Source organism: Peromyscus maniculatus, chromosome 15 (assembly GCF_049852395.1).
Source record: "Peromyscus maniculatus bairdii isolate BWxNUB_F1_BW_parent chromosome 15, HU_Pman_BW_mat_3.1, whole genome shotgun sequence".
NCBI classification, from domain to species: Eukaryota; Metazoa; Chordata; class Mammalia; order Rodentia; family Cricetidae; genus Peromyscus; species Peromyscus maniculatus.
Genome location: NC_134866.1, coordinates 72,065,890 through 72,082,551, shown reverse-complemented (window position 1 = coordinate 72,082,551; position 16,662 = coordinate 72,065,890). Strand labels below are relative to the sequence as shown.

General features: G+C 41.5%; 1 protein-coding gene and 1 pseudogene across 1 annotated transcript in view; one reads left to right on the top strand and one right to left on the bottom strand.

Annotated features, from left to right (window-relative positions):
- The window catches only part of Jmy (junction mediating and regulatory protein, p53 cofactor), a 74,404-nt gene that overhangs the window by 11,121 nt on the left and 46,621 nt on the right, over positions 1 to 16,662 (top strand). Inside the window, exon 2 of the mRNA XM_042261631.2 lies at positions 6,799 to 6,972. Coding sequence (XP_042117565.2) covers positions 6,799 to 6,972 — 174 coding nt within the window. The remainder of the gene's footprint in view (positions 1 to 6,798; positions 6,973 to 16,662) is intronic.
- On the bottom strand, positions 718 to 1,154 carry LOC102918073 (small ribosomal subunit protein uS8 pseudogene; annotated as a pseudogene).

Sequence of the window (16,662 nt, the reverse complement as noted above, 5' to 3'; positions counted from 1 at the left end):
GAGATAGACCCTAGGTTTGACCTCTAGCATCATAATCATTAATAACTAAGCAACTAAATAATACTCGGAGTTCTATTGTCAGGTACTAGGCATAACTGATAATACAGATGTGGCCCCTTAGCGAGGCATGGTGGCACATGCCATTAATTAATCCCAGTTCTGGGAGAGGCAGAGGCAGTCAGATATCTGTAAGTTCCAGGCCAGCCTGGTCTACATGTGAACTCCAGACAGCCAGGGCTGCATAGAGAGACCCTGTTTCAAAACAAAACAACAATTAAAAACAAAACAGTATAGCTAGATGGTAGTGGCACATGCCTTTAGTCTCAGCATTTGGGAGGCAGAGGCATGTACACCTCTGAGTTTGAGGCCAGCCTGGTCTACACACAGAGAAACCCTGTCTCGAAATACCAAAACCAAACTAACCAAACAAAAAAATGTAGGTCCTTAAAATTCACGATACATTATACCAGTGGTTCTCAACCTGTGTGACCCTTTGGAGGGTCACATATTGGATATCCTGCATTTCAGATATTTACATTACTATTCATAACAGCAACAAAACTGTATAGTTATGATGTAGCAATAAAATAATTTTATGGTTGGGGGTCATCACAATGTGAGGAATTGTATTAAAGGGTCACAGTTCTAGGAGTGTTGAGAACTGCTTTGTACTCATCTGTTCTAATTTTTCCTACTTTCTACTTTTTTTCCCCCATGGAGGCTTTTTATTAATGTTTTACATCTCTAGAAAAAGAATCCCAGGATTTTTCCTCCTGTGTGTTTTCGTCTTGCTTCTTTATGGTCCATGTTGCCAGCTGAGGTTGTCAGTACAATGAAGCCAAACTGACGGCATGGGAGCAGATTGTTCTGCTATTTTTGTAGGTCTTTGAGTTGCACATCAAATCTAGGGCTTCTCACCCCACACTTGTTCAACCTGCCTGTGAGGTTCACAACGATTTTCCCAGCTCTGTGGTCGTCGATGATTTCAAACTCACCAATGTAGCCATGCTTCCTCATCACAGTTGGTAACCTAACGATGACTCTGGAGCAGGGCCTGATGAGGACCTGGCCTTTGCCTCTCTTCTCAGCATTGTTGATGCTCTTGAGAGCATCAGCCAGGACATTCATGCGCACCATGGTGCCGGCGCGGAAAGATGGCCCCTACTTTCTACTTTTTAAGTGCTGACTGTTTTGATCAGTATTTTAATACTTGCTCTTGCAAAATGTTGTGTATTCTTTTTAAAAATTCCACTTAAACATGTTTACCTCAATCTTGAGTAGTCATGAATTGTGCAGTCAAAAAAATGATATCTTTGTGGGAGAATATCTAATGTGCCGTTAGGGTATGACATGTCTGATAGTTGAGAACTGCCTGTAATTGACTTCCTTCCCACTTTATTATTATGCTTTTCAAAGGAGGTATTTTTGTTTAGAGATAGGATCTCATAGAGCCAGGAGGTATCCTGGCACTGTAGCCAATGGTGGCCTTGAACTTCTTGGCTCTATTTAGTGCTGATAGTATAGACCTGCTCCACCATGTCCAGCCCAGTTTTATTACTTACATTTCTGTTTATATTTAGTTTACATTATATATGTATATATGTGCTCGTGTGTGTGTGTGTGTGTGTGTGTGTGTGTGTGTGTGTGTGTGTGTGTGTGTAGGCCAGAGGTAAGTGTTGGGTGTCTTCCTCAGCTGCTCTCCACCTTACTTTATGACACAGGGTCTCTGCAGCTCCAGCAGTCTGTTGTTTTTGTCTCCCCAGCCACGCACAAGCTTTTTGTCTGGGTTGGTTTTTATATGGGTGCAGGGATCTGAACCCAGGTCCTCTGTTTGCATGGCAAGCATTTATTTTACTGACTGTGTCACCGCCCCTGTCCCCAACCTGGGATTTTATTTTTACCAAGAGTTATTTTATAAATCATTTTCTTTCCAAGTATCTATTCCTATTTGGAAGGAGTGGTGGGTTAGCGTGGTAGAAGTCAGTTTCCTACACTGTCCCTATATAAATGTAGGTGTTATGGACCTGTACACTTAAGCTACATGCTGTGGTCTGTTGCTTCTGAGTTACAAGCCTGAATAACATGTTCCTGTATGGAATGCAGTAAGCAGTTGTATCACAATGAACATTTGTGCATGTAAACAGAAGAGGCACTGTAAAAACCGTGTGTGTGTATCCGTGTAAGGCAGTATCAATGAATGGCTCTTGCAGGATTAAAAGTTGTGTGAGTCATGGACTCTGAAAGTGTAGGGTGTGATGGCATTGGGACTGGGTGAGATTGCTGCTGTCTGTGCCAGTTTGCTCTCCTAGGGACTGCATCTCATGCAGTTAGAAAGATGATCCTAGCACCCATCCCTGAAGAAGAGTGGCAGGTTTTTCTTTTGCTATAGCTTTTAGGGACCCTTGAGAACTTGTATTCTAGTTTGGTACATTTATATTATATATTGATTTAATCAGGATATTCAGGTATCATCTCATAACATTAGTTCTTCGAAATGTTTGTTATTTTGGATTATATGAAACATAGTAATGACCTATGTAATAGAACACCCATTTCTATTCTTCTGTTATCTTGTTTCCATTTAAGTTTCTCCCTGTCCTCACCCTGCTTCTCTCTGCTCCTCCTAGTAATCCACCCACTATTCTGATTACTAGGTCTGTGAGCCCAGTTGAAAAAGAAATTTAAGTTGTTACTGACTCCTTTAAAGAAACTAAAGAAAACTGAGCCGGGTGGTGGTGGTGCATGCCTTTAATCCCAGCACTCTGGAGGCAGAGGCAAGTGGATCTCTGTGAGTTCGAGGCCAGCCTGGTCTACAAAGCGAGATCCAGGACAGGCTCCAAAACTACCCAGAGAAACCCTGTCTCGGAAAAAAAACAAAAACAAAACAAAAACTAAAAAAAGAAACTAAAGAAAACTGTATGTCCTTGTGTTAGAGAAATTTTTCATTAAGCAGACTGTTGTTTTAGACTTTAGGTTGAATCTTCTTAGGTTAAGAGCTCATTCTTACCAGGATTACATTGAGATGGAGACAAAGGATATCCAGAGGGGTCTGATGGAAGCCTGTAATCCCAGCTGCTTAGGAGGCTCCCGTAGAATTGCAGGTTCAACCCCTATTTGAGCTACAGAAGGAGTCCAAGTAATTTTAGAGACTTCGTGGCAGAGCAGAAAGCTGGGAGAAAAGCCAAAAGCCGAACATGACGGTTTGCTTTTAATCCCAGCACTCTTGAGGAGGCAGAGGCAGGAGGATCTGTCTACATAGCAAGTACCAGGTTAGCCAAAGCTGCACAGTGATCCCCTTTAAAAAGAGTGGGGGAAAGGAGCTGCTGTCTCTGTTGGCAGAGTGCCTGTCTCCCGAGGAGCAGAAAGTCCTGGGCTCAGAAGCTCAGCATTGGGGAGGTAGGGACAGAAGATCAGAAGTTCAACTCAAGGTTGTTTGGATACTTAGAGTTCAAGGCTAGCCTGAGCTATATGAGACTATGTCTCAAGGAAAAAGAAAAGGGTTGGAAATATAGCTAAATAATGGAGTGTTTACCTAGCATGTGTAAACAGGGTTCAATCTCCACACACACACACACACACACACACACACACACACACACACACACACACACACCATTTGTTTTACTTACTAGGCTTAGGGAATTATATGTAATGCTTGGTAAATTTTTATTTTGTGTCTTATGTGTTTGTGAAGTAATTCCCTAAAATTGCAGAAGAGCTTTGTCAGAGTAAACAACAACCCCCAAACCTTGATAATTATTGTGTTTATAGGTGTTCAGCCTGCGTGTATGTCTGTACCCCTTGTTCAGTGGCTGTGGAAGCCAGAAGAGGGTATTAGGTCCTCTAGGACTAGAGTTACAGACAGGTGGTTCGGGGGTCCTGGGGTCCTCTGGGGGAGCTTTCCCCGCCCCCACTTCCCTCTTCTGTCGCTGTGCTTCTGCTGACTGGTCGGGAGCCCTTAGAAAGTACTAGGCAGGATGTCTTACTCATATCCAGGTATGTCCGCATTCCTAGTGTCACAGTGAATGCTTTCAAATTTGTCGAGCTTGTCGGCCTTATGTAGGTACTTCTCACATTTTAAATTTGCTGCTCTTCTCGGTCACTAACAGCCTGAGTCCTCAATATTCTAATTACATAAATTCTTTCTACTCACGCCTTATTTACAGTATCCTGTATATGTCACAGTTTATAACTTGTGAGTGTCCAAAGCAATGTGTTTATTCTCTGAACTTTGTTTTTACTTAGCTGAATAGTGATTGCCTCTGTTCCCCTTCCTTCCCTATGCTAGGTAGGTGGTAAGCACTCACCCCTGTGCCAGTCCCTGTTGAATTCCTTTATCATGAATTACAGAAAACAATCTAAAGTCTGTTGAGCAAATTGTAATTTTAAGTACATTTCATTTAAGATTATTTCCAGATTACTTAGATTAAAATAGAAGACAGTTATCATTGCTTTTAAAGTAATTTAGTGTTGGAAAAACATGAAACTTTATAGCAAAGACAGATTAATAAATTAGTATTGTTAGGTGAGATGCCCTGGGCTTCTGCAAGAGTATTCAGTTTAGTTGCTGCATGGTTGAGGACTGTTCTGTTGGAGAGGAAACAGCATGTAGGAAATACTGGATCACTATTTTAATATCTGAAAACTTACAGAGCTGTGAAACTTTGTAAATTAATAGGCATATAGTGACGGTGTTTTTACTCTGGCAGAAAGTAGTCTCTATGGCAGTTTTACTGCATTGACTTGAGTGTTCTTGAAAGCAGAACTCAAAGAAGCCTACTTAGTGTCCGAGAGTTTCTGATTTTGAGTTGTTCTAGATTCATATTTAAGTAACAGTGAATGACTAGGGAGAGCTTTGTTATTTAGAGATGTTGCAGCCATTTGTTTTTTCTCATTTCTAATTTTGCTGTTTGTGAAACTTGGTGTTTAATCATTTTAAAGGAAGTGTTTCGTTTTCAAGTAGAATTAAAGATAAGGTTCATCTTTTTCTTGTAAAGATTTATTGTAAAAATTTAGGATGACTGCCCCCTCCCCGAGCAGATCTGATCCCTCCTACTGTTTTTATTGTTGCTGATATGTGTAGCATGCAGCATGCCTTGGAGTGGTGGGTCTTGGTGAAGGTGGGCACTCTTGCCTCAAGTTGGAACTCATTGCTGGGATCTGAGAAGAGCTCAGTGATGAGAAACTAACCGGTCATTTCCACAGTAGGAGATAAACTGCTTTCTTTCCTTCCTTGCCTTAGCATGACATGGGTTACTGCAAGAAGACATTCACACCTGACTGCCACTTCAGAGAAGTCGGGGCATGTATCAGTTTTAGACTCCTCATGCCTCACCTCGTGGGAGAGGTATACATAGTTTTGGATATTATGGTGAAGGGATTTAGTCCCCCCCCCCTTGTTTTGTGTTTATGTGAGCCAGAATACTTTTGGGAAGTGGAAAAGGAATGGTCTACAGAACCTTTGTTTTGTAAGTCTGTACAGTGTATGTGATAGTGTATGCCTGTAATCCCAGCACCTGAGTTACTGAGACAAGAGGATCTGAGATCAAGGCTAGTCTGGGCTACATAATAGAACCCTGGTTTAACAAGTAAACCCCCCCCCACACACACACACACACTTGCTTGATGGCTGATTTTGAAAAAGTATGACTAAGACATACATCTTTATTTCCCTTCTCCCATTCTCTCTGTTAAGTTCCTTCTCTTGGAGGCAACCTCTCATAGGAGCCTTTTCTTTCAAGTAGTTACTAGGATCTTAAAGACTTATTTAATTCTCTCTTCTTTAACAAGCTATAGTTCTTGTAATAGCTACATAATACTCCATTTTGATATATCTCTGTGATGTTTATTTTGCAGATTAAAATTTTTTTAAGTCTTATAGGTATGGGTGTTTTTCCTGAATGTATGACTGTGCACCATGTGTGTATGCCTGGAGGCCCTGGGGGCCAGAAGAGGGTGTAGATTCCCTGTCACTGAAGTTACAGTCTTGAGCCACCTCGTGAGTGCTGGGAATCAAACCTGGGTCCTTTGCAGAAACAGATGGCCAGTGTAGAACCCTCTCTCCAGTCCCTAGCTTACAGATTTTTAAAAGCTTTCCAGCTATTGGAATTTCATTGTGGTAAGAAACAAAACAAAAACCCAAACTTAGTACTCTAGTTCTGTTGTTTTTAAGACTTTCTGGTCTAGCACAGGTCTGTCTTGATACTGGGGGAGGTGGGGTTTTGTTTTGTTTGCTTTGGTTAGGTGTATATATGTACTTGTGCTGGTGGTAGTTTTCGAGACAGGACCTTGTGTAGCTGAGATAGCTTTCCTACTCACTTTATAGATGAGGATGACATGAAACTTCTCCATAGCTTCTGCTCAGCTACCTTAGAACACAGGCCCGCTGTCCAGGCATGGCGCTGCCCACAGTGGGCTGGGCCTCCTGCATCAATTAGTAATGAAGAAAAGGCCCCATAGACATGCTCACAGGCTAGTCTGATGGAAGCAATCCTCTGTTGAGACTCCTTCTTCCGAGATGTGTTTAGGTTTGTGTCAACAACTAACTAGCTCAGTAATAATGTGTTTTTTTGTTTTTTGTTGTTGTTTGTGGTTTTATTTCACTATATGATTGGAGAGCACTACTAGATGCCGATTTAAAGGCAGGCTGTGGTCTCATATAGTAAGACCCTTGGAGTATGGAGATGAGTGATGACATGCAAACTGTGTATTAGTACCTTGATTCTGGGTCCAAAGCAACTACAGTGTTTATTACTAGTTGCTTATTTAGTTTTCTTAGTGTTGAACCTTTCTTCACAGCTCTTGGACAAGCACAAGACTATAGAGAGCATGGTGGAGCTTTTAGACTTGTATCAGAGGGAGGATGAAGCCTACAGCAGCCTTGCAGAAGCCACCACCGAACTCTATCAGTATTTACTTCAGCCATTCCGAGACATGCGAGAGCTTGCCATGCTGCGAAGACAGCAGATCAAGGTATTGTTGTTATAACTGTTACTATTATTATTATTTAAAGCATAAACTGTAGCCACTCTAGTTCTGAGGCGGGCTAGTCACGCATTGTAATTACAAAAGAAGCTTTTAAATAATGCAAACAGATTCTTGGCCTTCCTTCTCCAAGGTCCCTTGTTGGGACAATAAGTACACATATTGTTGTACTCTTAATTGAACTTTTGAAAAATACTGAATTGTCAGTTATTTTAACATACATTTGGCACTTGGAATAAAAGGGTGTCAGGAACCTAAGACTGGATATTAGAATTGACTTCTAAAAATGAACTGTAGACCCTTTTTGAGACTCTAATGAAAGGCACAAAAGAACTAGAGATGGTGTCTACCAGCACTGGACTGCTAGCTGTATCTGTAGCCCTCGCCTTTGCAGTTGGGCATTGACTCAGCTTTGTCCTTAGAGGTGTGCTAATTAACAGGTGGGGGTTGCCTGCTCACTTGAGGAAACTATGGACTGTCTGCGCGACTACTGTCACTGCTTAGTCCGTCTTTCTTGGGAACTGTGAGGAGAAACAGACATTATTTATTTCATTTGTACCTTTCTCTGAGGTAAATATTTGACTACATTTGTTATAAGCTATTGCCTCTCATACCATCAACCGCTACTATTTTATTCTTTGTGCTTCTTAGGAATGCTTGCCACATATAGGCATATTTCCTAGTAATTTATTACACCCAGTTACTGCGTTCATAATGTATCAGATGAGCATGTTAAGTGGTACTATTACACAAATAACTCATTTATTTCTTATCTGTAGCTAGTAATAGTCACCAATTTAGGTGACTGTAATTCCAAAGAATCTTAGAATTATATTACTTATTTTACTAATTAATTTTTTTTTTTTTTTTTTTTTTTTTTTTTTGAGACAAGGTTCTCTACAGTACTGGTTGTTCTGGAACTCGCTTTGTAGACCAGGCTAGCCTCAAACTCAGAGAAATTTACCTGCCTCTGCCTCCCAAGTTCTGGGATTAAAGGCGTGCGCCACCATTGCCTGGCTAATAATTACTATTAAGTTAGAAAATAAGACACATTTAAAAACGAAATTATAATTGATTTGACAAAGTATTTGTTATAAGTACAACTAAAAACACTTGCTTATTACATAGTATCATGTGGATGTCATATAGTTTAGTTATTAACATTTCTTTTGCTGTGATAAAGCACCATGACCAAAAACAACTTGGGGAGGAGAGGGCTTTTTCAGCTTAAAGTTCCCCATCACAGCCCATCACTAAGGGAAGTCAGGACAGGAACTCAAAACGGGGCAGGAACCTGGAGGCAGGAGCTGATGCAGAGGCAGTGGAGGGGAGCTGCTTCCTGGCTTGCTCCTCATGGCTTGCTCAGCCTGTTGTCTTAGAGCACCCAGGAGCACAGTCCAGGGGTGGCATGCCCACAGTGAGCTGTGTCCTCCCCCATCAATCAAGAAGATGTCCCAGAGGCTTTCCCACAGGGTATCCAGTAGGAGGCATTCTCTCAGTCGAGGTTCCTTCTTTCAAAATTACTGGCTTTGTATCAGGTTCACATAAAACTAGCTAGCACAAAAATTGAGACTTGTATTTGGTTTATTATCAAGCTAGCTATATCAGCAAAATTTCAAAATCTCTTTTTACATTTTTTGTTTTTGTAGTGGTTAAATTGAACCTAGGGATTTATGTTTTACCACCTTAATTTCTGGAAATTATTTTATCTTAGTTTATGAAGATGAATTCACGTCTAAAATGAGGTAGAAACATGTTTCACTCTGACCTGTTGGTGCAGTGTGTATTGTGTGTAGAGATAATTTAAAAGTTGTAAAGTAGGGAAAGGAGCAGAATGTATACTCAGCACTCGGCTATTCCTAATGCTGACATTTATTCTCCAGCTACATTTCGTATGTCTGTCTGTATCAGACAATGTGATAAAGGCACTTTCCAACTGGCAGTCTGCAGAGGGTTTGGTTAGTCCAGTCTAAGACTGCCTTGTATGGCTGTATTACACTTTGGTTGGTCTTAGAACTGTCTCTGGGAGAGGAGAGACTTCACTCTGCACCCTTGGTGAGACATCAGGGGTGAAACTGAAGCGCAGGAATGGTTGTGACGTGTCGTTAGAGAGAGGTAGGTCTAAAATAACCAGTGAAGGCTCTCACTGAAGACCCTAGAAAAAGCCAGTGCTAGAGTGTTTGCTTCGCTCCACAAAACAAGCAAGTTAAGGAAAACAAAAAAAAAAAATGAGAGTGAGTGGAAAGCAGAGAAAACTTAGACAGAAATTAGTGAAGCCTAACCCTGGTTACATGAAAAATATGTATTTCAGTGTATTTTAGAAACTTAGTCTAAATTTTTTTTTTTTTTAAAGAAAGCAGTAAACATTGTGAGAGAGGGAGTGGGGGAGGAGAGAGATGTTTTGTTTTGTAACAGGGTCTCTCTCGCTGGGAAGTCCTGGCTGTCCTGGAGCTCACTCTGTAGACCAGGCACCAGCACAGTCTCCTGCCTCTGCCTCGTGCGTGCTGGGACTAAAGGTGTGCGTCACTGGTGACTCTCCGCTTCCATTTCCATCCGTCTACTGCTTTACTCAGGATTGATTATTCTGGAGGGCTAACCAGTCCAAAAAGTCTGGAAAATAGCACAGAAAAGCAGAATAAAAAATACAAAAAAGTAAAAATAATACATAAATTGGAAAGACGAAGTAAAGCCCATTATTTTTAGAAAGAGCATGTAGAAAATTCTGAGGAATCTTAAAAGAGTTGTTAGGAAGTGTAGCTTGAGTTTTCCTGCCTTGCCCACAGTCAGGACAAATCTTTGTCACCCGCCAGTCCCACAGCCGCTCAGACCCAACCAAATAAACACAGACACTTATATTGCTTGCAAACTGTATGGCCATGGCAGGCCTCTTGCCAACTGTCCTTATCTTGCTAACTGTGCTTTTATCTTAAATTGATCCATTTCCATACATCTATACCTTGCCATGTGGCTGGTGGCTTACTGGCGTCTTCACATGCTGCTGGTTATGGCAGCGGCTGCAGTGTCTCTGGTCATGGCGGCGGCTGCAGCGTCTCCTTCTGCCTTTCTGTCCTTTTATATCTCCTCTCTGTTAGTCCCGCTTATCTTTCCTGCCTAGCCACGGCCGATCAGGTTTTATTTATTAACCAATCAGAGCAACTTGACATACAGACCATCCCCCAGCACAGCCAAGTGCAGACCATCTCAAACACCTGCACTCAGGCCCATGGTCCTAATCATCCTCTATACGGACCTGCTGGGTAACGCCATAAAGAACCCAAGAAGGGCTCCCACAGGACATACAGAACATCCCACAGCAAGGAAGAATATGTTTAATGGAATTTTGATATACAGTCAGTATGAAATATTTGATTACATATTGTCTTCTAGATGTGAATAATTTAAAATTGAAAAATTTTAAAATGACACTTGCATTAGCTTTTTTTTTTTTTAAATTTTTTGAGACAGTTTCTCTGTGTAGCTTTGGAGCCTGTCTTGGAACTCACTCTGTAGACCAGGCTGTCCTCAAACTCACAGAGATCCGCCTGCCTCTGCCTCTTGAGTGCTGGAACTAAAGACGTGCACCACCACCACCCAGCTCATTAACAATTCTTGATCACAAAATTTTCAGTAATAAGTTTTACTAAAATAGATTAAAGTACTATGCAGTAAGAATTGTAAAACAATGCTGAGGTCACTCTGTAGCAGAGCACCTGTCTTACCATGCCTTGTTGCCCTGGTACGCAGTCCCCAGCTGCACAGAATATATAGACAACAAAATTTTGCAGAAATTATAGAATGCCTAACTTGAGCAATATTGCACATTAATAGCTTGGAAGACTCAATAATGTTTATAGTATGTCAATTTGTTGGTCTGTTCTCTGTTACTGCAACAAAATGTCCAAAGCAGGACCTTTTAGTACCAAGGGGAGATAGGTTAGTAGTCTAAATCCTGGTGCAGGCTCTGTTCTGGTGAGGGCATCAGTATACCACCTTTGGTGGTTGGGGTAATAGGAGTGCCAGCATTCTGAGTGTGCCCTAAGCTGACCTGAGAGCCTCTTACAGCCCGCCAGCCCCATCACCACCGTCCTGGGAACCAAGTTTGCAACACATGAGCCTTTGGGGAATAAAGAGACATAGTTTAAACTATAGTAGTGAGAGCTCACTTAATTGACATATTGAATAAAATCAGTTTTAGCAATGCCTTTACAATTTATTTTTATTTAAAGGTAATCTTTAACTTAGCAATTAAACTATTTTCATATACAACAGTGTTTTCTATTTTATTTATGCACTGTACAAAGGCTGGTGCATGCCCTTTGACCCCAGCACTCAGGAGACAGAGGAGGCTGATCTCTGAGTTCAAGGCCAGCCTGATCTACAAAGCAAGTTCTAAGACAGCCAAGGCTGTTACACAGAGAAACCCTGTCTGAATAACCTGTGCCCCCCCCAAAAAAAAAAACTTAGAAGGGCTAAATTGAATTAGTTAATATCTTACATACTTTACCAAATTTTGGTGTGAACACTTAAGAACTGCTGTTACATTTTTAAAGAATATTACATATCGATAAGCATATTTTTTTTTTTGTGATATATATTTTTTATTTTACAATACCATTCAGTTCTACATATCAGCCATGGGTTCCCCTATTCTCCCCCCTCCCACGCCCTCCCCTTACCCCCAGCCCACCCTCCATTCCCATCTCCTCCAGGACAAGTCCTCCCCCGAGGACTGTGATCGACTTGGTAGACTCAGTCCAGGGAGGTCCAGTCCCTTCCTCCCAGACTGAGCCAAGTGTCCCTGCATAAGTTCCTGGTTTCAAACAGCCAACTCATGGAATGAGCACAGGACTTGGTCCCACTGCCTAAATGCCTCCCAAACTGATCAAGCCAATCAACTGTCTCACCTATTCAGAGGGCCTGATCCAGCTGGGAGCCCCTCAGTCTTTGGTTCATAGTTCATGTGTTTCCATTCATTTGGCTATTTTTTTTTCAATAATTGAGTAAAACTGAAATTTATTATATGCCACAGTCGTCCTACGGACCTCCATGCTATATATATATAGCCTCTATGGTTCTATGGGTTGTGGTCTGATTGTTCATTTTATTCGATAAGCATATTTTACTATGTTGTAACAGGTTTTTTAACTTAGTCTTTCTAACTGAAATTTTGTGCCTTTTAACTAAAATCTTCCCTAAACCCCAAATCCCTCTCTTATACATGAGTTAGTACCATTTTACTGTTTGTTAAAGGTTAACTGACATTTTTATATGTGTGTGTATGTGCGCGCGCATACACACACACACACACACACACACACACACACACACACACACACACACACACGCACTCCCATGTATTCTTTGTTCATTCATCTGTTGATGGACACGTGTTCATTCCCTCTCTCTTACTGTGAGTAATGCCGAAGTTAACATTGGAACCTCAGCATACTGACATCAAGTCCTTGGTGATAGACCTAGAAGTGGGACTGGAAGAATATGTGCTCTGTTTCTGGTTGTCTAAGGAGCCGCCATAGTAGTTAACACATACATATTCCCACAACAGTGCAAAAACCTCCCTTTCTTCATCTCCTCTCCAATATTGGTGATCTTTTGTCTTTTTGATAGTATCCATTTAAATAGGAGTGAGATCATACCTCATTATGGGTTTGACTTAATTTCCTTAGTGATTAGTGACATAGAATATTTTTCATATACTTGTCAGCTTAGGCCCTTGGCTTATTTTTTAAGTTGTCTTCTCCTATTTGGATACTCATCTTTCACAAGATGTCTGGTAGGGAATGGAATCCAGGGTCTTTTGGAGCCACTCAGTTCCCTTACCACAGAGCTGCATCCACAGCCTCTCACTGCCCAGTCTGGCCTTGGTCTTTGTGTCTGCTTTGCTGGCACCCCAAGTAGCTGGGATTACAGGTGCATGCTAGTACACCCATTTCACACTCTTGGGTGGTGTATTAAGCAGCTCTGACGGGGCCGGAGAGATGGCTCAGTGATTAAGAGTGCTTACTGCTTTTCCAGAGGATCTTAATTTGGTTCCCAGCCCCCATAATGGGTGGTTCATAACCATCTGTAACTCCAACTCCAGGGGATCTAATGCCCTCTTCTGGCCTCTTCTGGTGACGTTCTTGATAATCACTTATCATTGGACAAGCAGCCCCAGTGCCTAGAAAAGTTACATTGTGCTACAATATCAATAAATAATTCATAAATCTGTGTTGGCATTTGCTTCACCGGAGAGTTTTTTTTTTTTTTTTTAGAAAAATTGACCAGGTTTATTTATAACTGTTACAAAGCTGAACTATTGAAATGCATTTATTGAAACATTCTGACTTGTATTAATCCTTTACATCCCACACATATACTAAAATTTAACACAAAGATGAAAACAGAAAAACAGGCCAGTACCTGACCCCCTGTCCCTTACTTTCCTGCTCACAATTGTATACTTAGGTACCTTTTGACCCCATGAAAAAAATATGTAACATTCAGAACTATTGGAAACAGGAAGAAGGGGCAAAAAATTTTTTTCAGAATGCAATGTTTTCCCTCAGAGTGGATCACCGGATAATCTTAAGTTAGGTGTTCCCAGTATCTTAACAATGCACAGAAATACTATAATAAGTTCTTATAAAACGCAGTATCCTTGCAAAGATGTGCTTGTATAATAAGGAGTTCCATGCCAGAGAATTTGTATTTATAAATTAGTTTTATTCTCCTGGCTACCTAAACTGACACACACCTTTTTCCATGTTAAAACAGGCTCTGTTTTCTTTCTAGCCTTGAAATTCCAAACAGAGCTGTCATTGTTTTTAGCACGCAATTCAACTGAACAGGGCTGCTTCGACATCTTCAAGTTTCCCAAGTTAGGAAAAGAAGTTGGGAGAGGATTGTTGCTTAGTGTCTTGAGTACAGTAGAATGGCTAGGCAAGGTTTCTAGCAGTTGGTTGCAGCATCAGAGCTGCCAAGTTCAAAAGTCATCCACAAAGCAGGTGTGTGTGTGTGTGTGTGTGTGTGTGTGTGTGTGTGTGTGTGTGATGTTGAAGCACGTGTGTATTTTGTTGTGAGGTAGAGACACAAGTGCTAATCCAGCAGCAGTGTGCAAGTTATCTTCAGATGAGTGCACTGTCGTTTGGTTTTTAACCTCCTCCCACAAAAGCCATAATAGAAAGTTTGAGTCTTCTAGGTGTCCATCCCTCCCTTTGTCTGTTGATGGGAGATGCAGCGTTTATTCATGCAGGTGGAAATGATTTTCGTCTTAATGTTCTGAGTTTTGAGTTTGTACATTCTTTGTAGTGTTTATTAAGTTTCTATTCCGTAGTTAAGTCTGTTGAGGTTTGATCAGAAAATTAAGCTAGCAATATCAACAGAGAGTGTTCTGATACTAAGATTTGTTAACTAGGTATAAAATAAAGCAAGTAATTAAGGAAGGCAAGAAAGTAAGCTATCTCAAGGAAGCAGTTATAAAAACAGCCACCACTGTTTTAGAGGTGAAAGAACAAAGGGAAGGGACTGGATTTATTAAGCACAAAAGGCAGGTCCCCTGGAGCTACGTCCTTATAAAAAGTTGATGGAGAGATCCAGACCTCTAAGGATAGGGCACTTGGTGTGCTGGTACTGGCTGTCTTGGAAAAGGTAAAGTTGCATTATAAGGCTGGGTTTGAAAAAGCTGCAGACTTGATTGTGTTGTTAAGGAAGGAACTGTTGGTGCTGGAGTGTAAAAAGCAAGTCTGGGATGATACCTACAGGTACAGCAGAGTTAAAGATCTGCAGGTAGAAGGAAGAAGGGCATCTCTCGCCATCCAGCCTTTCTCTTGACAGTACCTGAAAGGGTTTGCAGATTCTAAACCTAGCATTACAAGGAGTAGGAGGATGAACTGGAAGATGAGGCAAAAAGGCCTCTGTAGTACCTTGGATCTTAGGCATGCCACACCATGATCATTTAAATGGATTATTGATTTGATAAGGTATTTGTGAAAGAAAGATCTTGTGGTTAATTAGTAACAGAACCATGTCTCCTACTTTTGCAAATAAGTAAATAAATAAATGAATTCTATATCATTAATGTATCCCCCTTCCATTGCATTATAAATTTCCAGTGAGGAATACTGCATCCTACTCATTTTTGTACTCTCTGAATCATCTGGTGTGTGTGTGTGTGTGTGTGTGTGTGTGTGTGTGTGTGTGTGTGTCGTGTGTTATATTTTTTATTGTATTTTACATGTATGGCTGTTTGCTTACATGTGTGCATGTGCACCACATCTATGCCTAGTGCTCATAGAGGTCAGAAGAGAGGGCATTGGCTCCCTAGATTGTTGTGGATGGTTGGTTGCAAACACCATGTAGATGCTGGGAACCAAACCCAGGTCCTGTGCAGTAGCAGTAAGTTCTCTTACATACTGAGCCATCTCTGCTGTCTCCACACTGGTCTCTTTATTGTAATTATACACTTAATGTTTTCAAATATAAGCCACAACAAAGTTCAAAAAGAGAAGTGAACAATATACAAATCATATATATATCTCCTGAAGTGGTAGGTATAGAAGTTGCATATTGGGGAAAACAAATCCATTATAAATGACTATCACGAACCAAGGTGCCATACTAGACATGTTGGGACAGCCGTGCTAGCACACGCTTGTCATCATCCAGCAGCAGGTCAGGAGGAAGAGATGCTCCTCCTGCCTGACTGTGCTTGACACCGGTTTATAGTCCCCCAAACAGGACTCACACAGAGACATTGGGTCCTGATGCTGTGGCCGCTTCTTCCTCCTCACTGTACACTGCCCAGAGGGGCCCCTCATACTTACTGTCTTTGATCTTCCTAGAGGAAAAGGGGGAACTTGGTTAATGTACCTTTAGCCCATTCATTGGTATAGTTTGTTAGCCCAAAGAAGAAATGAAAGTTCCTTCCTACTTATTAGTTTATGCACAGCACCACTTTTTCATTGTTAAACATATCTGATCCAGTGAAGACAGTGGGAAATGTAGGGTCTTTTCTTGGCCTTTCTCTTTTTCTCTTCACTCTTCTCTCTTTTCTCACTTTGCCTCCTGTAGCTGGAGTTCTCCAGTCCTGCCTGGTCCACAGTCAGGACAAGTCTCTCACCCGCAGTCCCGCAGCCGCTCAGACCCACCAACCGAGTAAACACAGAGACTTATACTGCTTACAAACTGTATGGCCATGGCAGGCTTCTTGTTAACTGTTCTTATATCTTAAATCAACCCATTTCTATTAATCTAAAAGTTGCCACGTGGCTCGTGGCTTACTGGTATCTTGACATCTTCTCATGGCAGCGGCTGGGTCTCTCTGACTCAGCCTTCCACTTCCTAGAATTCTCCTCTCTGCTAGTCCCACCTATACTTCCTGTCTGGCTACTGACCAATCAGTGTTTTATTTATACAGAGTGATATCCACAGCAGCCTTTCTTTTGACAAGGTCTCATTTTGTGGATCAGGCTGACCTGAAATTCACAGCTGCCTCTCAGCTTTCTGAGTGCTGGGATAACAGGCATGGCAGGAACCTCACGCCTGGGAGAAACCGCAGCTTGTGTTCTTGTAGGGCTGCAGACGGAGCTCTGCCGCTGACTTACATCCTGGCCCTGGGAAGTGCAGTGTTTGAACAGGGAGAAAATGACTAATCCAAAATCTGCTACCTGAAGATGACAT